At 49.5% G+C, this 27,238-nt stretch overlaps 2 protein-coding genes across 4 annotated transcripts in view; one reads left to right on the top strand and one right to left on the bottom strand.

The window, feature by feature from the left end:
• The window catches only part of LOC140394388 (uncharacterized), a 50,381-nt gene extending 47,302 nt beyond the window's left edge, over nucleotides 1-3,079 (top strand). For 2 of the 3 annotated variants that reach the window (XM_072481619.1, XM_072481618.1), the window contains exon 5: nucleotides 2,212-3,079. In XM_072481619.1, the coding sequence (XP_072337720.1) occupies nucleotides 2,212-2,652 (441 nt within the window). In that variant the 3' untranslated portion in view covers nucleotides 2,653-3,079. The remainder of the gene's footprint in view (nucleotides 1-2,211) is intronic. The other variant, XR_011935869.1, reaches the window with a different exon arrangement.
• The window catches only part of slc5a10 (solute carrier family 5 member 10), a 236,055-nt gene that overhangs the window by 118,106 nt on the left and 90,711 nt on the right, over nucleotides 1-27,238 (bottom strand). The window contains exons 7-8 of the mRNA XM_072481620.1: nucleotides 5,306-5,386; nucleotides 2,814-3,019 (exon numbers count right to left, since the gene is read on the bottom strand). Coding sequence (XP_072337721.1) covers nucleotides 2,814-3,019; nucleotides 5,306-5,386 — 287 coding nt within the window. The remainder of the gene's footprint in view (nucleotides 1-2,813; nucleotides 3,020-5,305; nucleotides 5,387-27,238) is intronic.

Raw genomic sequence — 27,238 nt, 5'->3', positions numbered from 1 at the left:
TCCTAGGTTTCAAAAACGCCATTAAGACACCTTTTTCAGCGACACTGTGATTAGCCCCCAACTGTGCACTATAAGCTGTGACCTTCTGATTCTTTGATAATGAACGAGTCATTAAAATGAGATAAAATCCAGAAAATTAACTTAATTCTTAACTTGCTGCCCAATCATCACTGAGAGTTTCTGAGAATCTTGTGTTTTTTTCCATTATCGGTTTAATTCAATGGAATCATTCATGTCATGTGAGGACAGCAACATTGTTTGGGCCACAACATTTTTGTAACCATGAGCGTTCATATTTAAAGAAAAAGCAATGTGGTTGCATTGAGAGTTCACTTTTGGCGAGTTGTTAAGTCAAATAATATTTGACGTTATTCATGAAGGCCCCATCTTCTCAACCTTGACCTCTCACCTGAGGTGTGGTGACCCTCAAAGGAGAAAGCAGCCTATGGTCATCTGGGACTATGGTAACTTTATCTTTAAATCAAACAACCAATGCTTTCTTTGCTAAAATAAAGTAGAAATTCAGCCCCACAGAGACTGGAGGCTGGGGCAATTGAAGATTTCAAGGATGAGGTTAATAGATTTTTAATGGGCAAGATCAGGTTGTTGCTCTTATTAGCCTTAGTTTATTACCTCTGATTATGTCACCTTTGCTCATGAGTTGCCAGGTATCTTTCTGATACCGCCACGTGGTTCAAGCTCGAGTTATGATTAATAAGTCAGCACACCGCTTAGTAAGATTGAAATCAACGATCATTTATTATATACAACAAGTAATGCTTACACAATAATGCTATTCTCTATATAGAAACCTATCACTACTGGCCAATACTTAACTTTAGGAAGGGCCCACCAGGCCAGGGAAACAAATGGCTTATCGAATCGGATCTGGCCCGCGGGATTCAAAAAGGCTGATACGGGTCGATAGCTAGGAGTCTTTATCGGGTAGCGATCGCTGGAGTCAAACTTACAGTTTCTGGTCGATGTTCTTGCGAAGGTCGCGAGCAGGTGAAGAAGGGAGAGAGAGAGATCTGAACTTGGCCCCTCACTTTATAGGGCCCAGGGTCTTCCCGCCTCTCGGGGCGGGCCTTGACCCTGAGTCCCAAGTGATTGGACTTGTTCCCAATCACTGGGTTCGATACGTCCAATAACGGGGCGATTCCTCGATCGGGGGGTGGTCGTTCACCTGTCTTTGTTTCGGCCACTGCAGGCGCCGACAGGTCTGGCCCGGCATTCAATTGCTAATATGTTGCAATTGTTCCCGGGGATAGCCGATTAAACTGCAGATGTCTGGGTTGATGTGCTGCTAATGGTCTTGAGTATCGATCTGGGCCAACTTTCCCAGAGCCGAATATGCTATTCTGTCTGCAGCTGTCCGTTTGTGTCCTGTTGGCTGCTTTTCCCATCAGCCTTTTCGGTTAGCCATTTTAAATCGGATTTTGGCCAAATTAATAGGGAATCAGCCATTTTAGGTGGCTACAAGGGATATGAAACAAGGTGAGAAAATGAATTTAAGGTGCAGATCTGCCATGATCCTATTGAATGGGGGGAGCAGCCTCGAAGGGCCAAATGTCCTCCTCCTATTTCTAATATTAATTGTGTCAGCAAGAGTTATCACTCTCTGGAACTGAACAAAAGCATTCTCAGATTTGAACAGAGCTGAACGGATAGGTGGAGAAGAAAACATGACCGGAAGGACTGGCATTTATAATGCCTCTTCAATATTGAAAATGTCTCAGGAGAGAGGAAATACGGGCGGGATTCTTCGGCCGTGCCTGTCAGCGATCGGAAATTCCCGCCCGAGGTCAACGGACCTTTATATGGTCCCCCTCCCGTCCGTGGTGATCATACGGCGGGCGCAGGCAGAAAAACGTTCAGGGAGGGAGTTCTCGAGAATAGGGTTGAGGTTGGGAGGCGGGGGGGGGGGGGGGGTTGGAGTGGAAGGTTATACAGGGGCAAATGGAAAGGCTGGAATAGTTGTTCGATGCACAGTAACACTGAAACGTGACTACTCATGTACCAGGTTTTTTTGTGTTAGAGGCGTACCGAAGAAAGTAAGCTCAAGTACACAGATATCCAACCACCTTGTTTCACATCAATAGAGCAGCATGTTCAAAATACATGTAAAGCCAGACGAACTGTAGTATTCTCAGCAACTTTGCTTTTAAAACTATTCAACTAACCCACCCAAATTCTATTTCTTTGTTGCAGAGGAACAGATATGCTATTCCCACAAAGGTGACACCCTCCGCGCTTAGGCCATCTGTAGACCCTTGGAGTGTTCATCCCCTCCAGAACGTTTCAAGGAGCCCCGATCTGAACAAAAGCAGAAGACTGATGCCCAAACCCATGGACCTCCCAGGCGCATGGATGCCGCACCAAAATTACCAGAAGGCCACGCCGCATTTGGCGGTGATGAAATTCCACGAACCGATGGGAGATTTCACAGCAAGGCCGGTGATGGCCAAGTCGAATATGTACAGTAACTACAGTGGGATCTCCACGGAAGCGGACATTTCTTCGAGTAGCACAGCCACTCCTTTGGGACTCTCGTACACCAAACTGACGATGCACAAGAACTTAAACGTGAAGCTGCCGATTAACAGAGTGGTACAAATGTCAGACTCCACCCCAAAAGCATTGACCAAATGATGCCCCTAAGCCCAGCGAATTGAGCAAAAAGTCTTGGAACTAAAAACAATTAAGCTATGGACTTTGGGATAGATTCAAGTATTTAAAAGAAATGCTATATATAGGTATATACTGTATATAAAAAGAGAAAATGAATGTAAGGTGAAGTATGTTTACATTACCTGATCTGTGCACCAATACCATGTTGCCAGTATGCTCAATCCAAAGATCATGCCTGTCCATGGGAGATCTCCATTCACCGGATCTCGAAACAGGTGCATGGCATCTGCTCTGGGAAGATGGCATGTTGTATTGGGAATAATCTTTTTTGGAACTGCCTTTAGGTATACACTTTCCAGGTTGTGGTATCCGCCGATCTTATTAAAAGCTACAGGAGTGATGTAAATAAGATTCTTTTTTAATAAATGATTAAAAACTATCACTACAATTGTTTCTTTTTGTCTATTTTATCCATGGAACCTGTGTATTAATTTGGAGCAGCCAGTGAGCACTGCATCTTGTATCAGGAGGTGCTTATGTGCAATAAGCCTCTTCTTTCAAAATGGTACTTGGATACTTTGAATAGGCAATCTATCTGAACTCATGTCTCCAAAGTTTTATCCACAACATGTTGACTCAAAAGTATTTGGACTTTTGTCTCTGATCTCACGTTTCTCCTCTGTTTAACTCTTAATTGACTGGAAAACTCTTTAAAAAATAAATAAATAAATTGAGGGAAATGTTTGCGGATCCAGCCTTCTTCTCCCTCTCCCCCCACTTCCTCTTTTTAAGAGCACAGGAATAAAATGTTGCCCACATCTAATTGCTCTGAAGAAGGTGGTGTTGAGCCACATTGTTGATTGACTGCTGTCCATGTGATGTAGGGACAGTGCTGTTCGGGAGAGAGATCTCATACAGTGAAGGAACGGCGATATAGTTCCACTTCAGGATGGTGTGAAACTTGGAAGGAAACTTGCAGGTGGTGGTGTTCCCATGCATCTTCTACCCCTTGTTCTTCCAGGTGGCAGAGGTCACAGGTTTGGAAGGTGCTGTCGGAGGACAGCGTGGGCAGCACGGTGGCATAGTGGTTAGCACTATGGCTTCACAGTACCAGGATCCCAGGTTTGATTCCCGGCTTGGGTCACTGTCTGTGCGGAGTCTGTACGTTCTCCCTGTGTCTGCACGGTAGCACAAGTGGACAGCGCTGTGGCTTCACAGCGCCAGGGTCCCAGGTTCGATTCCCCGCTGAGTCACTGTCTGTGCGGAGTTTACACTTTCTCCCTGTGTCTGCTTGGGTTTCCTCCGGGTGCCCCGGTTTCCTCCACCAGTCCAAAGATGTGCAGGTTAGGTGGATTGGCCATAATAAATTGCCCTTAGTGACCAAAAAAAAGGTTCGGAGGGGTTATTGGGTTATGGGGATGGGGTGGAAGTGAGGGCTTTAATGGGTTGATGCAGCCTCGATGGGCCAAATGGCCTCCTTCTGCACTGTATGTTCTATGTCTGCGGAGGTTTCCTCCGGGTGCTCCGGTTTCCTCCCACAAGTCCCAAAAGTCGTGCTATTAGGTAATTTTGACATTCTGAATCCTCCCTCTGTGTACCCGAACAGGCGCCGGAATGTGGCGACTAGGGGCTTTTCACAGTAACGTCATTGCAGTGTTAATGTAAGCCTACTTGTGACAATAAAGATTATTATTATTAGGAGCTTTGGCAAATGGCCTCGACTGCTCTCCCTACAAGTCTATCCGACACCTTGTTAACTCCAGTACTCACATTTCAGCCTCTCTGCTTCGCTCCGTCATTCTATTAGATCATGGCTAATCTGTGCCTTAGCTTCGTGCTTTTCTCTATATCACTTAATACCCTTACCGAATAAAATCTATCAGTCTTCGTCTTGAAAGTTCCATTGTGCAAGCATCTACAGCCTTTTGAGGAGGGAGTTTCATATTTCTATCCTTTGTGTGTGGAAAAAGTGCCCCCTGAATTCACTCCCAGCACAAATTTTAAGTTGACGCCCCTTTTCACGAATGTCCCGTTCCAAACGAAAACAGTTTCCCTGGGTGCACCTTATTGGATCGCTTTCGTTTTAAACATCTCAATTCAATCACCCGTTGAGGTTCCTCCTAATTCTGAATTTTGCTGTGAGGGGATCAGCCTCCAGGCCCTTTTCTGCACTGCCTTCAGCGTCTGACTGTCTCTTTTGCTCCTTGGGAAAAGGTGAGGTCTAACCAGAGCACTGTGCGGTTTGATTACTACCTCACCGATATTCTGCTGTTCTAGTTATGCAGTTCACATCCCCTTTCGGCTAATGTTCTGCAAGGCGACTTTTAGTTTTCAGCCTTCTGTGCCTGAATCTCACTCAGTTTCATCTTCCGCATCCTTCATTCGGCCCCTCGAGCCTGCTTTGCCATTTAAGTCAATCACAGAAAATGTACCTCAATCCCATTTTTGTGCACAATCCTCAGATGCCACGCACGCACGTGCACACACACACAGGCAGGGAACGGGCACAATGGTTTCAGTTGTCTCCTGACCCTCTCTCTAATGTTTGCCATCTTCAGGGCAACAACCTACGTACAGCACCCACCCACTTTAACTCAGCGAAGCCAGTACATTCCAGCAGCCCCCCCCCCCCCCCCCCTCCCCATGAGTCACGTGAGCAGTTTGCCAGCCGTACCTGCAATGGTTAGTATCACCGTTCCGATAATCATGACAACTGTCTGCAGAGTGTCTGTGTAGATAACCGCAGCGAGACCACCTGGAACCAGAACAGAAAGGAATGAAATATAAGGATTCCAGTCATTCCCTTTTTTCATCCCACACCATGGCAACATTCGCTTCCGCTTCAATAAATAGATTCAGTGTCCCTGCCACATCCTCTTTCATATTGCAAACTACAGAGTTGTAAGGTCAATACATAACCGAGAGCTCATGAAGTTAAGATGCATGTTTTCAATTTTTGAATATGATGGACACGGCGGGCGGGAAGGGGGGGGGGGGGTGAAGAAGCAGTACCAGCAGTAACATGTCCTCATGCAAAATTAAGAAAAACTGCACAGTAAGACAATCAGTATTGAATCACAATATAACAGTGACTACACTTCAAAGCAGCTTCTTTGGTTGTAAAACACTTTGGGTTAGGAATAGAGGATTAGGTCTTATGTCATGAAAGGCGCTATACAAATGCATGTCTTTCTTTTTGAAGAAGGAAGAATTTGGAAATGTTTAGGGTACGATGGAAAAATGAACTGAATTTACCCCCTCTGATAATGGGGCAGCACGGTGGCACAGTAGTTAGCACTGCTGCCTCACAGTTCCAGGGACCCGGGTTCAATTCCGGCCTCGGGTGACTGTCTGTGTGGAGTTTGCACATTCTCCCCGTGTCAACGTAGGTTTCCTCCGGGTGCTCCGGTTTCCTCCCACAGTCCAAAGATGTGCAGGTTAGGTGGATTGGACATGTTAATTTGCCCCTTTAGTGCCCAAAAGGTTAGGTGGGGTTGCTGGGTTATGGGAATTGGATGGAGGCGTGAGCTTAAGGAGGGTGCTCTTTCCAAGAGCCGGTCCAGATTCGATGGGCCGAATGGCCTCCATCCGCACTGTTAATTCTATGATTCTATGAAGTGCTAAACCGGAACATATGCAATGGTAATGGGTGTTTGCCAGAGAGTCCATTGGCTGTCCCCTACTGGTCAAATCTGGCAATGACAGCATCTGGCAATAACACAAGTATCTGTGGAGCCCAAAAATACGGCAATGGCAGGAGTGCAGAGCACTGAAGCATCAAACTGTTTGAAGGACACACTGCCCGTTGAAGTTGAAAGTTTTTTTCCAAGCTTATCTCAGAACCATAAAGCACAGAAGGTGACCATTCAGCCTTCCTGCGCCTCTGCTAGTTCTTTCAAAGAGCTCTGGATCCACTCTAACCTGTGCTCCTTACCCAGAGCCCTGCCACGTTATTTTAAACAACCTTGCACACACACACACATCACAGCACCTCTGGCAAACAGAATCAATCAATCCTGAGGAATGGGGTCGGAGCAACAAATTGTACTCAGCATCAGCAAAATGAAAGTGTACCTTTTTGAAAGAGAAAATCAGAAGAGGAACCTGTTTCAGCATGTTTGTGTGAAAGTTTATCAGGCCATATTGGTTAACTGCAACTCAGTGCTGAATGTTTGCTCAGGCCTAAGCAAGGAATGTTAGAAAATAGAACAACTCCCGAGACAGTCAATGTTAGCACTGAGCACTCCCAAGTTTGAGATAGGCAGCCGCAGGATTAGGCTCCATCGGCTGTGTAAAGACAAAGTGCCTTATCCCTTACGTGAGACAAACATTGCACCAATTGGCATGTTCTACTCCTTCGATCAGATATCCTGTGCTCTTTTTTCGGCTGCAGTTGCGTGTTGCAATGTCATCATTTAATCACCCAATTTAATCTTCCATTCAACCCATAAGCTCAGTGAAAGGAGATTGTTGGAGTCAGTCTAGGTTGGAGTTGACTTCACAGAGGGGGATGGGCCATGTGCTCACCCAATGGTTCTCCTAGCCACATTCTTTTCAGCTCTTTGCTAACACATATCAGCATTCCTCGAATTCCAATCCACGTGCCAGCATTTGCTGGTCAGCACAAATGGGGCTCCCTCTCGCCACAGTCCATTCTTACACACGCCTGACGCTAATTGATCAGAATATATTCCCCTTGAATCTTTCTGAGTGCTAATTGCGGTGGTACCAGCTTGGGATACAGTAGACAGGAAGAAAGAACAAAAGATTAGGGTTTTTCCAGCACCGTTCACAGCTTCAGGACATCCCAAAGCACTTCACCCCATTAAAAGACTAGACTAGTAACCCAGAGGCCCAGGTTAATGCGCTGCGACATGGCTGCCAATCCCACCATGGCAGTTGATGGAATTTAAACTCAATTAATAAAACTGTGAATTGAAAGCAAAACCTAAATTTTCGCCACAGGCCTCTCTGTCATGGTGAAAATAGCAGGAAATTCTAAGTTCTGCCCCCGAACATGGTATGTTCCATCTTTGTGGGGGTGGGAATGGAGTTGGGCTGGGGTTCACACTGTGCAGTTCAGGGGTGCAGCTGGTCATTTTAATCATGAGCTGCCTCCACTGAAGTTGGATTTTAGTAGGCCGAGAGTGTGAAACCCAGATGGTGCGGATGATAGCAGGTGAGAGGAGGTCTGAATTTGGTAGATTAGTTTGGAATAGCCTGGCTACCTTTGGAGAGGTAAGGTAGCCCTTTGGATCTGGTCCCAAAACACCTCTGGCAGGAGGTGGAAGGAGGCGTTTCGGATTGTTAAAAGTAAATATGATCGTGCATTAAAATGGATAAACTCACTGCAACTGTCAAGCTGTCAAAGAATTGCAAAAGACCTTTCAAACCCTCAAGGAACTGTCAATAAGTCAAAGAACTGTCAAGCAGTCAAAGGACTGTCAGGGAATTGTCAAGCAATCAAAGGACTGTCAAGGAACTGTCAAACTGTCAAAGAACTATCAAGCGGTCAATGAGCTGTCAAGGAATTGACAAGCTGTAAAAGAACTTTCAGGTCATCAAAAAACTGTCAAGATTGTCAAATAATTATCAAGCTGTCAAAAATTGTCAAGCCATCAAAGAACTGTAAAAACTACTGGGTGAGTTGACATAGAATTTACAATGCAGAAGGAGGCCATTTGGCCTATCGAGTCTGCACTGGCCCTTAGAAAGAGCACCCTACTTAAGCCCACACTTCCCCCTATCCCCGTAACCCAGTAACCCCACCTAACCTTTTGAACAGTAAGGGCAATTTAGCATGACCAATCCACCTAACCTGTACATTTTGGACATAGAGGTATAACATCAAAGAATGGTGAGTGGGGGCCATGAACTGGCACTAAGTTGGCATATAGGCTATATTGGGTCATAGGACCATGAGTGGAAGGGGAGTATAAGAGCCATGGGGGGGAGAGGGGGGGGGGAGAGGCATGGATTGGCATAGGGGCATCAGAGGCCATGGGGTATGGGCAAGTGTTGGCCATGAGGTGGCACAGAATGGGGCATGGAGAGTATGTGGGGGTTGAAGGGTGAGGGCCTGAATGATGTTCTTGTTTTTTCCCAAATTTTAATTAAGCACACTGCTGGAGCATAGAATCTCTGCCCTCATTCCTGGGCAACAGGTCCAACTTCCAATCCAGCCTGCCCCAGAATGAAAAATCCAACCGTTTTTAAAAGTCATGTTTGCAGAGCCGAGATTTCCTCCACCTCTGGCATCCAACCTGGGAGCAAATATCTGCGCCCAAGTCTCAGTCAAGGTGACCATGAAGCTACCATTGATATTCATGAATCCTCATCTGGTTCATTACTGTCCTTTAAGCAAGGAAATCTGCCATGCTTACCTGGTCTGGCCTATATGTCCACGGCAATGCAGTTGACTCTTAACTACCGTATGAAATGGCCTAGCAAGCCACTCAGTTTAAGGGTCAGTTAGGGATAAACCGCTACGTGCGGTAGGCCTCGCAATATGTTTTCCATCATGCTGGAAAATGGCGTAGGCAGATGACGCTCCACATATATTCGAAACTCCGGGTTGAGGTATGCATGGCTCATGTTGAGCTTGGTAAATGAGTGAACCTTGCGTAGCCTGGCATAAAGGTCCTCCACCATTGGCATGGGATACTGTCCAGCTTGGAGGCCTGTTCATAGTCATCTTATAGTCGCCACAATGGCTTACTGTGCTGCCGGGTTTCATGACGGGGACACTGGAGCTGCCCAATCCATGAATATTACTGGGCGGATGATTCCTGAGCCTTCGAGGTAATCAAGCTTTGCTTCCACTTTTGGCAGCAACGCGTAAGGAACCGGGCGAGCCACGGAAATATGGCGGCCGTTCTTCAGGGTCCATGTGGATCTTCGCTGCGGCCCCGTGGACGGTGCCTAGCCCGGCTTTGGAAACAGTGGGTCACTTTGCCAATACCGTGTGGAGGTCTCCCGAGCTCATCCGCAATATCTTCTGCCAGTCAAGGTGGAGGCGCTGCAGCCAATCGCTGCTAAGAAAACTGAAGCCGTTGCCTGTACTACGAGCAGACTGCTGCCCATAGACTACCGGGGTCATGGTAGTTCCAGCTTTCCCCAGGAGCTCCCCGGTGAATGTGGCCAATCGAACCTCAGTGCCCTGCAATGACAGGAGGTGTACTCCAGCCGGAGTTCCTCGAAAATGCCCCTAATGCCAACTGAGATGGCGGCGCCAGTGTCCAACTCCATCAGTCATGGGTGACCTTAATGGGGTGACTTTGGATGCAGAGACGCTGTTCAGTTGTAGACAATCCTCCACGTAAAAGATGCAAAACCGGGGTGGGGGCCCGGGCCTTGCGGGCCGACGGATGGGTGGACTATCCCATGGATGTCACTCTCTATGACCATGCCGACCACACGTCCCACAGTACCTGGGGTATGCCTCGTCAGGCAGAGGGATGGATCCCTCCCGGCCGCTGAGATCCTTGGCCATTGGTCCAACTCCTGGTGAGTTCCTGACCAGGGCTGAGGACTGGGGTTGCCTGGTCGAAGGGGTGGCGCTTTTCGGGAAGGGGTGCAGCCTAAACTGAGGACCTCCATCCCCTGTAGTTCTTGCATGCCCTGTTCTGCGCTGATGTAAACTGGTCCCTTGCGTTCAATCCACACTCGGGCTGGGGTTTCTATGTCTTGATTTGCTCCCCTGCTGATGAGGGATCTCCGCCCCTCAATGTGGAAGATCGTACTCCACAAGACTCAGAGGGAGCCTAATCGGCCCAGCCCCATGGGTCTTGTGCCAGTTACAACAGGAGGCTAACCTACATAAACATGGATTAAAGCCAACAAAAACATGAAATTATACAGTGAGTTCAACACAGTGAAACAGCCAAAGATACAGTAACAAGTATAATTCGACACAAAAAAAAGGTTATATTAGGGAAGATGTCCATAAGCTCGTCAAAAAGATAGATTTTAAGGATCATTGTTGAGGAGGAAAGAAAGTTGGAAAGGCAGTGAGGTGTGGAAAAGGAATTACAGTGCTTGGGGCCGAGGAAACTTGGAAGCACAGTCATCGCTGGTGGAACCATCAAAACCAGGATTGACAAGAGGACAGAATTGGAGGAGCAAGAACATCTCAGAGGAAAGGTTGTGGGGCTGGAGCAGATTATATCGAAAGAGAGCGGGAGAAATAGGTAGGGGCACCGTCACGGAGCAGTCTGAAAATATGGTTAAAAGTTTTAAAACTAAAGGCCTGCTTGGCTGGGAGTCAGGGGAGATCAGCGAGATCACAGGGGTGATAGGTGGATGGGACTTGGTGTAAGTTAGGATACATGCAGCAGAGACTTGCATGACCTCAGGTTGATGAAGAGTGGGATGCGGGAGGCCTGCCGGGGAAGGTTGCAATACTGAAGTCTAATGAAGGCACGAATGAGGGTTTTATCAGAGGTTGAGCAGAGGCAGGGGTGGAGTCGGGTGATGTGGAGGTAGATGACCTTTGTGACGCTGTGAACATGTGGTTGAAAACCCATCTTAGGGGTTAAATTTGACACCAAGGTTTCAAACAGTCTGGTTCAGCTTCAGCTAGTTGCCAAGAAGAGGGGCAGAGCCGGTGGCTATGGGACAGAGTTTGTGGCAGGGACATAAGACAATCACTTCAGTATTTCCAGTAAAGGTTGCTTAATTGTTGGTATGGGGCAAATATTAATAAATTCTTATGAAATCTAGCGTTTAGGAAAATTCCAGGCTGCTAATGGCATATATAATTTTCATTACTGACAGACAAGGTGTCTGCGTGGGAGGATATCATTGACTATTGGCAATCCTTCTATCTGCGAGAGATGATGGGAACAGCCTCAGGAACGTTAACGAGGTCAGATGAGATCATCTTGCTTTTTGCCAGCTGAACAAGCTGGTTCTTTGCTTTTACATTCATGGGATCGAGGCATTTTATATCTCTTTCAACAGTATCCCTGAATCTGCGTTTGGGGTGCCCTGCTCTTGGCACAGGCTACCACCCCATATCCTTGAGGATGTGGCCATCTTTCATCCTGTGCAAATGCCCGAGCCAATGTAATCAGGCCAGCTTGATTAGTGCTAGCATGCGTGGCGTAGGAAGGACCCCTTCATTGGAGACTTTGTGTTTCCACGTGATGCTTTGCAAACACTGGAGATTATTGATCCTTTTTTCTTGGTAAGTGTAAGTTGCCAAGGCTTCACTGAATACAGAAATGCGCTGAGAATACAGGCCTTGTAGAAAAGATTGTTTTCCCATGGGCAGTTAGTACATGTCCTGAGCTGTTCGGTAAAATACAGGATTATCTGTCACCATAGATCCGAGGAGATTTCTGATTACTTCCAGTGGTGTTGTTGTTGAGTCTGATCACAGGCGGAGACAGATCTTATCGCATACCTACAGTTTTCTTGACACTGATGCTGAGGGAGAAAGTGACACAGGCGTGAAAACTTTTATCAACGTATACTTTACTCCAGAGCATCCCAAACCGGGGGCTTGCGCCCCACGCACTGGACATGAGACAAGATTCAGTAGTCCCGAGCTCTGCAGTGGCAATGTGGAGCTCCGACTGAACGTTAACAGCTGTGAGGCCCTTGTAAATCCACACTTTATTTAATAGTGGGCATGGCGTAATTGGCAAATGCTCGAATCCTGCTCCAAAACAGCAACTGAAAAGGCAACTTACTAAAAATGTGAAAAATGCTATGCAAAACTCTGCACCTCCCCACCTCACGGGTGTCACCCTCCTCCCCCTGCCTGCTCTCCAACCCTCAATCTAACATCACCCCTTCCCTCACAGGCCTCTCTGAGTGATCAGGGCAATTTTGAAGGTTCAAGATAGGAAAAGGATTGTCAAGGGCTGCTTGACTTCACCGCAGTGATGCATTGTCAGATGGGAAAGGGATTGTCAAGGACTGCTTGTTTTCACCCCAGTGATGGTCATGATCAGCTATTCCATCCCAGAAGTCAATGTTTAGATGTTGCATGAGTCACACAGGGAGTGGAAAAAACAATTCACTATACCTATCCAAGGAAGTTTTAATTTAACCAGTTTTTAAAAGTCAAACTGGATGGAGCCAGTCTGGAATTGTTAAAGGCCTCTATTTAGTCTGAATTAAATCTCCATATGTATCTCCGTGAAACTTAATGAAAGCAATCTGAGTCACTCTGTGGAACACAGTGGATTCTGATTCTTTGAAAATTCTCAACAACCAATCTGAAAATACCTTGCCATTCACCTTGTTACCTCTGCGTACACCTCTGTCAGAAAAGGACCCTAATTTTTCAATGTCCAGGTTGCTTCCATATCTGAAGTTCCATCCACCCACCCACCTGTGTCCGTTCCCCTCTACTGACTCTCAGGCCAGCAATGTCTTGATTCTAAAATTCTCATTCTTATTAATACATTTTTCCATGGTCTCACCACCCCCTATCCCTGCAATTTCCTCCGGCCCCGCACTCCTTTGGGATAACTGTGCTCCCCTAATTCCAGCCTCCTGTCCATCCCCGATTTTCAATCACTCCATCATTGGTGACTGACCCCAAGATCTGGAATTCCTTTCCTGAACCTCCCCACCTGTCCACCTCTCCCCCTTTTAAGACACTCCTTAAAACCCATCTCAGTGACCTAATATTTCCTTATGTCTTCTGTTCCGCCGTGTTTGTAGCTACTTCTACCAGGAGATCTGATGTCATGGCATGTCACATTCTTCTGCCTTGCTCATCTAACTTAGCCTAGATCAATCCCTCTGGAAGAGATGTTAGTGACTTTGTGTCAACATTTGTCTGATAATGCCTTTGAAGCATTTACTACGTTAAAGGTATTCTAAAATTCCAAGTTGTCATGAGGGGTAAATGAAGCTGGGAGGAGGCAGGTTTATGATGAAATACTCTATTCTAATCATCAACTCAGCAGATGTTATTGATAAGTTAAATGTACAGAATTCCTCACACAACTTTGAATCCACAATGAGCAACTGAACTTATGCATTGGGCAGTGGATACAGGGAGATCTTTTTCAATTAAGAACCCTATTTGCAATGGACTTGCTTTGCTTTGCTGTCCAATTGTGAAGTAGCCATGAGGGGATCAGGGGTTATGAGGAGAAGGCAGGAGAATGGGAATGAGAACATATCAGCCATGATTGAATGGCGGAGCAGACTCGATGGGCGGAGTGGCCTAATTCTGCTCCTATGTCTTATGTCAGCACAGTAGCATTGTGGATGGCACAATTGCTTCACAGCTCCAGGGTCCCAGGTTCGATTCCGGCTTGGGTCACTGTCTGTGCGGAGTCTGCACATCCTCCCCGTGTGTGCGTGGGTTTTCTCCGGGTGCTCTGGTTTCCTCCCACAGTCCAAAGATGTGCAGGTTAGGTGGATTGGCCATGATACATTGCCCTTAGTGTCCAAAATTGCCCTTAGTGTTGGGTGGGGTTGCTGGGTTATGGGGATAGGGTGGAGGTGTGGACCTTGGGTAGGGTGCTCTTTCCAAGAGCCGGTGCAGACTCGATGGGCCGAATGGCCTCCTTCTGCACTGTAAATTCTATGATCTATGATCTATGTCGTATGGCGGCTGTTTTTACAACTGGGTTCTGGTTGAAGAAAGATATTGAAAAGCCGAGTATACTTTTGTGCACTGAAGGTGGTCCGAAATAGTGGTTACCATCTGGAATGTACAGCCTGAAAGGTTGGTGGGAACCGATTCAATGGTCTCTTTTCAAAGGCAAGTGGACACAAGTTTATGCTTGAAAAGGGAAAGAAAATGTGGGGCTATGGGGAAGGGCCACGGGATTGGGATAATTGTATAACTCTTTCCAGGAGTTTGCACAGGCACAGTCAAATGTCCTCACTGGTTGCTATTTGATTCTATCATCACTTGGAGATTACAGCACAGAAACAGGTCATTCAACAATTAGCAGTTATATTTATAATACACCGTGAAATGTCCAAGTCCTGGTGTTTATGTTCCAAATAAACCTTCTCGCATGTCTTTGCACTCTGCTCCCATATTTCCCCGTTTGCTTCATCTTTAAATAAAAACATAATAAATAGGGGCAGTAGTAGACCAGAAACTCTCCCAAGGCTGCTCTGCTATTTAATAAGATCATGATTGAACCTTCACCTCAACTTTCCTTTCCCGACCGATCGCAGCATCTATTCACCCCCTTACATTCTAACAATCTACTGATGGCAGATTCCAAAGATTTATCATCATCAGCCATCCCTCGATTTAACCATGATAGTTGCTCAGGATCATGTGTTTCAGTCATGGGTCTTCCTACAAAATCAACCTCAATGGACTGGAAACTGTGACTGAATGGTCGGAAACTATCTCCCTCTCTCCTTCGGATCCCAATACCTCCTGACCTCTGTGCCCAAACATCTGCAAGTCGGGAATTGGCCTATTCAGTCCTAAGATTCGCAAATCTCTGAACAAAGAAATTTCCTCTGTCAATGACCTCCTCTCCTCCCGAGACTGTCCGCCATGTGTCATGATATTTAGGTAAACATCATAGCACAAACATACATACATACAGATCAACGGACCAATCAACACACACACAACACCACAGCCAATCGCAGGCAAGAGCATACACAGTACAAAACAGGGAACACGACACGTCCTGGGCATTCCAGCAGGAGACAACTCAGGGCACAGAGCTCATAGCAAGCCACTCAGACATCCACCATGTGCTGAGTGCCACTACAAGATAGCATTAGGAATAGGTCCACAGATTCTAGGGTTATGATCGAACCTCAGTAACCAGTTTACCACTGTAAATAAATGTGAGTAATAAAACTGAGTTGTACCATTCGCAACCGTGTTGGTTCGTTTGTGTAGCAGAGTACCCAACACATCATAGTACCAGGCGTAACTGTGGGACCTACCAACAGATCCTCCGGAATCTGCCATCCTGCGCCATGGACACCGTCAGCACACCGCAGCCGCTACAAGTTGCTGGAAACCTCGGCGTTAATTGGAAGCTGTTCAAACAGCGCTTCCAGCTCTTCCTGGAAGACAACGAAAAGGAGAGCGCTTCGGACACCAGAAAGATCGCCATCCTCCTCTCCACGGCAGGTCAACACGCCATCCATGTCTACAACTCCCTGGTGTTCGCGAAAGTGAGGACAAGACCAAGTACAAGACGGTCCTTCTCAAACTCGACCAACACTTCAACGTCGAGGTCAACGAGAGTGTCGAGAGGTATCTCTTCCAGCAGCGCCTGCAGGGTAAGGATGAGCCCTTTCAATCCTTCCTTATGCACCTCCGTATCCTCGCGCAGTCCTGCGGTTACGACACCACCTCCGATTCCATGATTCGGGACCAGATCGTTTTTGGGGTCACCTCGGGCACCCTACGCCAGCAGCTCTTAAAAATAAAAGGCCTCACCCTAGCCTCCGCAATCGAAGCCTGTGTCCTGCATGAAAACGCGACTAGCCGCTACTCCCAATTTCAGGCGGCCGAATCGGCGCGGCAGGGGTCCTATGCGGCTGGATCGGCGAGGCAGGCGTCCTACGAGGCCGAACGGGTCCAGGCGATCAAGTTCCTCACCACCCGCGGCCCGGACGAGGGCGGCCATTTCGCCCGCTTTTCGAGGCCTCCCGCGTTTGTGCGCGCTAAAACGACATCAACACAGAGAGACGTGATGCGCAGGCGCGCTCGACGCAAGACCGAACTGCGCATGCGCGGTGGCGCAACGAACGCCATGACGTCACGACGTGCGGTAACTGCGGAGCCACACATGTAAAGTGGCAATGTCCCGCAAGAAACCGACAATGCCTCCGCTGTGGCAAGATGGGCCACTATGCTGCCTGCTGTCGAGCAGCTCAACCTGTCAATGTTCCCCAATTCCGACAACCTCGCAGGGACGCGCGAACCATTCAGCCTCCTTACCACGAGTCGTGCCCAGACGATATCCAGACCAGTGACACAGACGACCGGGACGCCTTCCGTGTTGCGGTCATTGATGGGAATCGGATGTCTCCAGCCAGGACCCACTAGCCGTTGCAAGTGAACACTGTCAATCCGGGTGATGAATGGTGTGCCACCCTAACGGTCAACTGATCACCGATAACATTCCGTCTGGACACTGGCGCCTCCACCAACCTCATAGCATGGTCAGCCTTCTACGCCATGAAGATCAGACCACCAATTCGGCCATCCCGTTGCAAGATGGTCGACTACAATGGGAACGTTATCCCGGCTATGGGATCCTGCCAGCTCCAGGTTTCACACAACACACACACGGCCACACTCTCATTCGAAATAGTCGGATCATCAAAGGACTCCCTGCTAGGCGCACAGGCATGCAAGGTTCTCCACCTCGTGCAATGAGTCCACGCTCTGTCTCCAGAAGGCACATCTGACTTCCCGGATGCATAATTCAGGGCACAGCTCCAATCGCTCCTCGCCCACAACCAGGAGGCATTCGAGGGCATGGGAACACTGCCCTACACCTACAGAATTCGTCTCAAACCGAACGCCACCCCGGTCATTCACGCACCTCGCAGGGTCCCAGCGCCACTCAAAGACCGCCTCAAGCAGCAGCTGCAGGATCTCCAGGACCAAGGGGTGCTGTTCCGGGTCACGGAGCCCACGCCATGGGTCAGCTCCATGGTGTGTGTTAAGAAGCCCTCCGGCAGACTTCCGGGTGCGGCGATGACCAGCTGAGTCGCACGTTTCGGCAGCTCCCTGTGAAACGGACTTTTGGGCTCTTGATAGGAGCCCCAACGGCAATTTTGACGGCTAAAAACACTGTGCGGTAAACCAGAAGGGAATCCCCCCTGGATACGGATGGAAAAAGGAGGAGAGAGTGGCCAGATTGCAGTGGATCCTTCAGAACAGCGGCAAGGAAGGCAAGCAAAAACCAAGATGGCGTCGGAAGATGGCAGTTTAACATGGGGCCCTGAACAACAAGAGTTCTTGAAATGCTGTGTGAAAGAGATCAAAAAGGAAATGAAGAAAGAGCTGTTGGCCCCGATACTACAGGGGATCGAAGGGCTAAAGGAGGAACAAAAGACCCAGGAGCGGGAGCTTCGGGTCGTGAAGGCAAAGGCAGCCGAGAATGAGGACGATATACAGGGCCTGGTGGTGAAGACGGAGACGCAGGAGGCACATCAGAAACGATGTGTGGAAAGGTTGGAGGCACTGGAAAACAACGCAAGGAGGAACAACCTGAGGATTCTTGGTCTTCCTGAAGGTGTGGAGGGAGCGGACGTCGGGGCATATGTGAGCACGATGCTGCACTCGTTAATGGGAGCGGAGGCCCCGGCGGGTCCGTTGGAGGTGGAGGGAGCATACCGAGTGATGGCGCGAGGGCCGAGAGCAGGAGAAATTCCCAGAGCCATAGTGGTGAGATTCCTCCATTTTAAGGATAGAGAAATGGTCCTTAGATGGGCGAAGAAAACTCGGAACAGTAAATGGGAGAACGCGGTGATCCGCGTTTATCAAGACTGGAGTGCGGAGGTGGCGAGAAGGAGGGCGAGCTTTAATCGGGCCAAGGCGGTGCTTCATAAAAAGAAGATAAAATTTGGAATGCTGCAACCGGCAAGACTGTGGGTCACATATCGAGGGAGGCACCACTACTTTGAGACGGCGGATGAAGCGTGGACTTTTATTGTGGAAGAAAAACTGGAATGAGCGGGTTATTAAAAAGAACGTTCGAACAAAGTGGTGGGGCGAATGTGGGGGGCAAAGAGGGGTTTTATGTACTAATCCTGCGATGTGGTAACTTTTCTCTCTCCCACAGGTGGTGATGGGGGGAGGAGGGGAGGTGGAAGAGATGGGGCGTTGGCCATTGGGGGCGGGGCCAAGGGAGAAGCGCGGGCTTGGTTCCCGCGCTATGATAATCATGGCGGGAATAGAGAAGCAGGAAGGAGGGGGCGTACCACGGTGCGAGCCGAGGTCACGGGGGGAAGCCGAGGTCAGCCAGAGTTTGCTGACTTCTGGGAGCAACATGGGGGGAGTAATTACGCTAGCGGGGGATCTAGCGGGTGGGGTGGGAGGGCGGAATTACTGGGTTGCTGCTGCTGGGGAGAGGGGGGAGCTGGTATGGGAGAGGATGGGCGGGGGGGCACCGCCTGGGGGAGATACAGCTGCGTGGGAACCGGGTGAGGAGCTGGAAAAAGGTGATGGCTAATCGACAAGTGGGGGGGTAGGAAGCCCCCCAACTCGGCTGATCACGTGGAACGTGAGAGGGCTGAACGGGCCGATAAAGAGGGCACGGGTACTCGCACACCTTAAGAAACTTAAGGCAGATGTGGTTATGTTACAGGAAACGCACCTGAAACTGATAGACCAGGTTAGGCTACGCAAAGGATGGGTGGGGCAGGTGTTCCATTCGGGGCTAGATGCGAAAAACAGGGGGGTGGCTATATTAGTGGGAAAGCGGGTAATGTTCGAGGCAAAGACTATAGTGGCGGATAACGGGGGCAGATACGTGATGGTGAGTGGCAAACTACAGGGGGAGACGGTGGTTTTGGTAAACGTATATGCCCCGAACTGGGATGATGCCAATTTTATGAGGCGGATGCTAGGACGCATTCCGGACCTAGAGATGGGAAAGCTGATAATGGGGGGAGATTTTAATACGGTGTTGGAACCAGGGCTGGATAGGTCGAAGTCCAGGACTGGAAGGAGGCCGACAGCAGCCAAGGTACTTAAAGATTTTATGGAGCAGATGGGAGGAGTAGACCCCTGGAGATTTAGCAGACCTAGGAATAAGGAGTTCTCGTTTTTCTCCTATGTCCATAAAGTCTACTCGCGAATATACTTTTTTGTGCTGGGTAGGGCATTGATCCCGAAGGTGAGGGGAACGGAGTATACGGCTATAGCCATTTCGGATCACGCTCCACACTGGGTGGACTTGGAGATAGGGGAGGAAACAGGAGGGCGCCCACCCTGGAGAATGGACATGGGACTAATGGCAGATGAGGGGGTGTGTCTAAGGGTGAGGGGGTGCATTGAAAAGTACTTGGAACTCAATGATAATGGGGAGGTCCAGGTGGGAGTGGTCTGGGAGGCGTTGAAGGCGGTGGTTAGAGGGGAGCTGATATCAATAAGGGCACATAAAGGGAAGCAGGAGAGTAAGGAACGGGAGCGGTTGCTGCAAGAACTTTTGAGGGTGGACAGACAATATGCGGAAGCACCGGAGGAGGGACTGTACAGGGAAAGGCAAAGGCTACATGTAGAATTTGACTTGCTGACTACAGGCACTGCAGAGGCACAATGGAGGAAGGCACAGGGTGTACAGTACGAATATGGGGAGAAGGCGAGCAGGTTGCTGGCACACCAATTGAGGAAAAGGGGAGCAGCGAGGGAAATAGGGGGAGTGAGGGATGAGGAAGGAGAGATGGAGCGGGGAGCGGAGAGAGTGAATGGAGTGTTCAAGACATTTTATAAAAAATTATATGAAGCTCAACCCCCGGATGGGAGGGAGAGAATGATGGGCTTCTTGGATCGGCTGGAATTTCCCAAGGTGGAAGAGCAGGAAAGGGTGGGACTGGGAGCACAGATCGAGGTAGAAGAAGTGGTGAAAGGAATTAGGAGCATGCAGGCGGGAAAGGCCCCGGGACCGGATGGATTCCCAGTCGAATTCTATCGAAAATATGTGGACTTGCTCGCCCCGGTACTGACGAGGACCTTTAATGAGGCAAAGGAAAGGGGACAACTGCCCCCGACTATGTCTGAAGCAACGATATCGCTTCTCTTAAAGAAGGAAAAGGACCCGCTACAATGTGGGTCCTATAGACCTATTTCCCTCCTAAATGTAGATGCCAAGGTCCTGGCCAAGGTAATGGCAATGAGAATAGAGGAATGTGTCCCGGGGGTGGTCCACGAGGACCAAACTGGGTTTGTGAAGGGGAGACAGCTGAACACGAATATACGGAGGTTGTTAGGGGTAATGATGATGGCCCCACCAGAGGGAGAAACGGAGATAGTAGTGGCGATGGATGCCGAGAAAGCATTTGATAGAGTGGAGTGGGATTATTTGTGGGAGGTGTTGAGGCGATTTGGTTTTGGAGAGGGGTATGTTAGATGGGTGCAGCTGTTGTATAGGGCCCCAGTGGCGAGCGTGGTCACGAATGGACGGGGATCTGCATATTTTCGGCTCCATAGAGGGACAAGGCAGGGATGCCCTCTGTCCCCATTATTGTTTGCACTGGCGATTGAGCCCCTGGCGATAGCGTTGAGGGGTTCCAAGAAGTGGAGGGGAGTACTTAGGGGAGGAGAAGAGCACCGGGTATCTTTGTATGCGGACGATTTGCTACTATACGTGGCGGACCCGGCGGAGGGGATGCCAGAAATAATGCGGATACTTGGGGAGTTTGGGGATTTTTCAGGGTATAAATTGAACATGGGGAAAAGTGAGTTGTTTGTGGTGCATCCAGGGGAGCAGAGTAGAGAAATAGAGGACCTACCGTTGAGGAAGGTAACAAGGGACTTTCGTTACCTGGGGATCCAGATAGCTAAGAATTGGGGCACATTGCATAGGTTAAATTTAACGCGGTTGGTGGAACAGATGGAGGAGGATTTCAAGAGATGGGATATGGTATCCCTGTCAATGGCAGGGAGGGTGCAGGCGGTTAAGATGGTGGTCCTCCCGAGATTCCTCTTTGTGTTTCAGTGCCTTCCGGTGGTGATCACGAAGGCTTTTTTAAAAAGGATTGAAAAGAGCATCATGGGTTTTGTGTGGGCCGGGAAGACCCCGAGAGTGAAGAAGGGATTCTTACAGCGTAGCAGGGATAGGGGGGGGCTGGCACTACCGAGCCTAAGTGAGTATTATTGGGCCGCTAATATTTCAATGGTGAGTAAGTGGATGGGAGAGGAGGAGGGAGCGGCGTGGAAGAGATTAGAGAGGGCGTCCTGTAGGGGGACTAGCCTACAGGCTATGGTGACAGCCCCATTGCCGTTCTCACCGAGGAACTACACCACAAGCCCGGTGGTGGTGGCTACACTGAAGATTTGGGGACAGTGGAGACGGCATAGGGGAAAGACTGGAGCCTTGGGGGGGTCCCCGATAAGAAACAACCATAGGTTTGCCCCGGGGGGAATGGATGGGGGATATGGAATGTGGCAAAGAGCAGGAATAACGCAACTGAAAGATCTGTTTGTGGATGGGAAGTTCGCGAGTCTGGGAGCGCTGACCGAGAAATATGGGTTGCCCCAAGGGAATGCATTCAGGTATATGCAACTGAGGGCTTTTGCGAGGCAACAGGTGAGGGAATTCCCGCAGCTCCCGACACAAGAGGTGCAGGACAGAGTGATCTCAAAGACATGGGTGGGGGATGGTAAGGTGTCAGATATATATAGGGAAATGAGGGACGAAGGGGAGACTATGGTAGATGAACTAAAAGGGAAATGGGAAGAAGAGCTGGGGCAGGAGATCGAGGAGGGGCTGTGGGCAGATGCCCTAAGCAGGGTAAATTCGTCGTCCTCGTGTGCCAGGCTAAGCCTGATTCAGTTTAAGGTATTAGACAGGGCACATATGACTGGAGCACGGCTCAGTAAATTTTTTGGGGTGGAGGATAGGTGTGCGAGGTGCTCGAGAAGCCCAGCGAATCATACCCATATGTTTTGGTCATGCCCGGCACTACAGGGGTTTTGGATGGGGGTGACAAAGGTGCTTTCAAAAGTAGTAGGAGTCCGGGTCGAACCAAGCTGGGGGTTGGCTATATTTGGGGTTGCACAAGAGCCGGGAGTGCAGGAGGCGAGAGAGGCCGATGTTTTGGCCTTTGCGTCCCTAGTAGCTCGGCGCAGGATATTGCTAATGTGGAAAGAAGCCAAGCCCCCGGGGGTGGAGACCTGGATAAATGACATGGCGGGGATTATAAAGCTAGAGCGGATTAAGTTCGTCCTAAGGGGGTCGGCTCAAGGGTTCACCAGGCGGTGGCAACCGTTCGTCAAATACCTCGCAGAAAGATAGATGGAATGGGAAAAAGAAGGCAGCAGCAGCAGCCCAGGATCAGGGCGGGGGGGGGGGGGGGGGGGGGGGGGGGGGAGGGGTGGGGGGAGGGGGGGGGGAGGAGGAACCAGAAGGACTCTCAGGGTTGTTAATATATACTGTATAGTATGTATAGGTCGTTGCTACAGATAATTATATATTGGACTGTTAAATTATATTTTTGGAGAGTGTTACTTGTGACAAGGCAGTTGCCAATTAGGGCTAGTTTTCATTTTTGTTATTTATTATTTATTCATTTTTTGTTTATAAAATAGGTCATTGTTATTTGTGTTGTTATAATATTGTGTAAAGGATGCACAATGTACTGTGTTGGTTGACCAAAAATTTTCAATAAAATATTTAATAAAAAAAAAAAGAAGCCCTCCGGCGAGCTCCGGATCTGCATTGATCCAAAAGACCTCAACAACAACATAATGAGCTAAAATCTTCACAAAACTGGATGCCTCAAAGGGTTTTTGGCAGATCCAACAGGATCAGTCCAGCCGAAAGCTGTGCATCTTCAACACTCCTTTCGGCAGGTTCTGCTATAACAGAATGCCATTTGGCATCATCTCGGCATCCGAGGTCTTTCACAGGATCATGGAGCATCCGATGGAGGGCATCGAAGGGGTGCGCGTCTACGTGGATGACGTCATCATCTGGTCCACCACACCACAGGAGCACATCAATTGTCTCCAGCGTGTCTTTGCGCGCATACGGAAAAACGGCCTGCGCCTCAACCGAGCCAAGTGTTCTTTCGGCCAAACCGAGCTGAAGTTTCTGGGGGACCACATTTCCTGGTCAGGGGTCCGTCCGGATGCAGACAAGGTGAGCGCCATTACAGCCATGCCGCAGCCGGCAGACAAGAAAGCAGTGCTACGCTTCCTAGGCATGGTCAACTTCCTGGGGAAGTTAATTCCCAACCTTGCCTCCCACACGACAGCTCTGCGCCACCTCGTCAAGAAGTCCACGGAGTTCCAGTGGCTGCCCGCACACCAGAAGGAATGGGAGGAGCTCAAAATTAAGCTCACCACAGCCCCGGTATTGGCGTTTTTCGACACATCTCGGGACACTAAAATTTCGACTGATGCCAGCCAGTCCGGCATTGGGGCGGTACTCCTACAGCGGCATGACACTGCGTCATGGACCCCGGTCACCTATGTCTCGCGGGCCATGACCCCCACAGAACAGCGCTACGCGCAGATCAAAAAGGAGTGCCTGGGTTTGCTGACCGCAAAAGACAAGTTCCATGACTACGTGTATGGTCTCCCCCAGTTTACCGTTGAGACTGACCATCGGCCCCTGGTCAGCATCATAAATAAGGACCTGAACGAGATGACCCCTCGCCTCCAGCGCATCCTACTTAAACTCAGGAGGTATGACTTCCAACTGGTCTAAACCCCGGGAAAGGACCTTACCATTGCGGATGCCCTATCCAGAGCAGTGAGCACACCGCCCGATTCGGAGGAGTTTGTCTGTCAGGTCGAAGCGCAGGTGGCCTTCACATCGTCAAATCTGCCAGCGGACAACTCCAGTCTGGCCCGTATTCGCCGGGAAACTGCGGCTGACCCCCTTCTACAACGGGTGATGCGCCACATGATGGGTGGGTGGCTCAAAGGACAGTGCCCGCAGTTCTACAATGTCCGAGACTACTTGGCCGTCATTGACGGTGTCCTTCTAAAGCTGGACCGTATTGTGATTCCGCACAGCATACACAAGCTGGTCCTCGACCAACTACACGAAGGCTATCTGGGGGTCAAGAAGTGCAGACAGAGGGCCCAAGAGGCGGTATACTGGCCGGGCATCAGTGATGACATTGCCAATATGGTGCTCAACTGCCCCACCTGCCAATGGTTTCAGCCGGCGCAACCTCCTGAGACGCTTCAGCCCCATGAGCTGGTGACGTCCCCCTGGGCGAAGGTGGGTGTGGACCTTTTTCACGGGCTTGGCAGGGACTATGTAATCGTCATTGATTACTTTTCCAACTATCCTGAGGTCATACGCCTGCACGATTTGACATCGTCCGCTGTCATAAGGGCCTGCAAAGACACCTTCGCTCGCCACAGCATTCCGGGTACTGTCATGTCGGACAATGGGCCCTGTTTTGCCAGCCAGGAATGGTCGTCCTTTCCTGCTTCGTATGGCTTCACACACGTGACGTCCAGCCCTCTGCATCCCCAGTCCAATGGAAAGGCGGAGAAGGGCGTTCACATCGTCAAGCGGCTCCTCTGCAAGGCTGCTGCTGCCGGATCGGATTTCTGCCTAGCCCTGCTGGCCAATCACTCGGCCCCACTAGCCACTGGCCTCTCACCAGCCCAGCTGTTGATGGGTCGCGCCCTCAGGACCACTGTGCCATCCATTCTGGTACCCACAACCAACCATGCTCCGGTACTGCACATGATGCAACAGCAACGCGTTCGCCAGAAGATGGCATATGACACACGGGCAACTGATCTTCCCGCCCTGGTGCCTGGAGACGACGTCCGCATCCACCTATCAGAAGGTGGCTGGTCAGCACCTGCCGAAGTTCTTCGACGCCTGGCTCCCCACTGGTTCGCATGCCTGATGGCTCCATTCATAGGCGCAATCGCCGGGCTCTTCGCCTACTTCCACGCTCGCTACGGGAACTTACACCGACACCGCACCCTCCTGTTGTCCCTGATATCGACTTCGTGGAGCTTCCTGCCCCTTCCGTCGTTGCCCATGGCCAGGCCCAATCCTCAGCCGGTGGATCCAGACCCACCCTTGAGGCGGTCAACCGTAATTCGTCGCCCACCTACTAGACTGGACTTATGAGCCTGTTTGTACATTGAACTCATAATACCACTGTGTTAATATGTTTCTGTTCTTCCTTGTCGTTACAGGAGTTCGATTTTGTCATTCAACATTTCCCCGTTCTTTGTTTATGGTACAACCTCGTTGTTATGTCACACCTGACATCGCCCCTTGTGTATAGTTTAGCCCCATGTACATGCTGTAGATATTGCACACACACACATTCAGCTGCACTCAGTACACATCTCTATTTATAACCACATAGGCACATGTTCTTGTAAAAAAGGGAGGATGTCATGATATTTAGGTGAACATCATAGCACAAACATACATACATACAATCAACACACACACACAACACCACACCAATCACAGGCAAGAGCATACACAGTACAAAACAGGGAACACAACACTTCCTGGGCATTCCAACAGGAGAAAGCTCAGGGCACAGAGTTCATAGCAAGCCACTCAGACATCCACCATGTGCTGAGTGCCACCACAAGATAGTATTAGGAATAGGTCCACAGATTCTAGGGTTATGATCGAACCTCAGTAACCAGTTTACCACCGTAAATAAATGTTAGTAATAAAACTGAGTTCCACTTCCGGTTGCGGCGATGCACTGCTAAGCCGCACGTTTCGGCAGCTCCCGTTCTAACGGCCTTTTGGGCTCTTTTCGGGAGCCCCAACGGAAATCTTTGCAGACCAAACCCAGTGTGGGGTGACAAGGGAAGGTGCCCCCCCCCCCGGGTGTGTATGGAAAAGACCAGTGGCAGTGGCCAGATTGCGAAGGATCCTTTGGAGCAGCGGCAGAGAAGAGAAGGAATAAGCAAGATGGCGGCGGATGGAGCCCAGACGACATGGGGCCCGGACCAGCAGGAATTCCTCCGACAGTGTGTGGAGGAACTAAAGAAGGAGGTGCTGGCGCCGATGTTATTGGCAATCGATGGGCTGAAGGAAACACAAAAGGCCCAGGCGATAGAGCTCCGTGGAGTGAAGGCAAAGGCAGTCAAAAATGAGGATGAGATACAGGGCCTGGTGGTAAAAACGGAGACGCATGAGGCGCTACATAAGAGATGTATCGAAAGGCTGGAAGCCCTGGAGAACAGCTCGAGGAGGAAGAGCTTCCGGATTCTAGGTCTCCCCGAAGGAACGGAGGGAGCTGACGTTGGGGCTTATGTGAGCACGATGCTCCATATGCTAATGGGAGCTGAGGCCCCCCCGGACCCCCTAGAGGTGGAAGGGGCTCACCGGGTCCTTGTGAGAAGACCAAAGGTGGGAGAACTACCAAGGGCGATAGTGGTGAGATTTCACCGCTTCACGGACAGAGAGGCTGTTTTGAGCTGGGCCAAGAAGGTACGGAGGAGCAGGTGGGGGAATGCAGTGATACGAGTCCTTCAGATGGAGTTTAATCCGGACAAATGTGAGGTAATGCATTTTGGAAGGTCTAATGCAGGTAGGGAATATACAGTGAATGGTAGAACCCTCAAGAGTATTGAAAGTCAAAGAGATCTAGGAGTACAGGTCCACAGGTCATTGAAAGGGGCAACACAGGTGGAGAAGGTAGTCAAGAAGGCATACGGCATGCTTGCCTTCATTGGCCGGGGCAATGAGTATAAGAATTGGCAAGTCATGTTGCAGCTGTACAGAACCTTAGTTAGGCCACACTTGGAGTATAGTGTTCAATTCTGGTCGCCACACTACCAGAAGGATGTGGAGGCTTTAGAGAGGGTGCAGAAGAGATTTACCAGAATGTTGCCTGGTATGGAGGGCATAAGCTATGAGGAGCGATTGAATAAACTCGGTTTGTTTTCACTGGAACGAAGGAGGTTGAGGGGCGACCTGATAGAGGTATACAAAATTATGAGGGGCATAGACAG

The sequence above is a fragment of the Scyliorhinus torazame genome, chromosome 17 (genome assembly GCF_047496885.1).
Source record: "Scyliorhinus torazame isolate Kashiwa2021f chromosome 17, sScyTor2.1, whole genome shotgun sequence".
NCBI lineage: Eukaryota > Metazoa > Chordata > Chondrichthyes > Carcharhiniformes > Scyliorhinidae > Scyliorhinus > Scyliorhinus torazame.
This window is presented reverse-complemented; position numbering and strand designations above follow the sequence as displayed.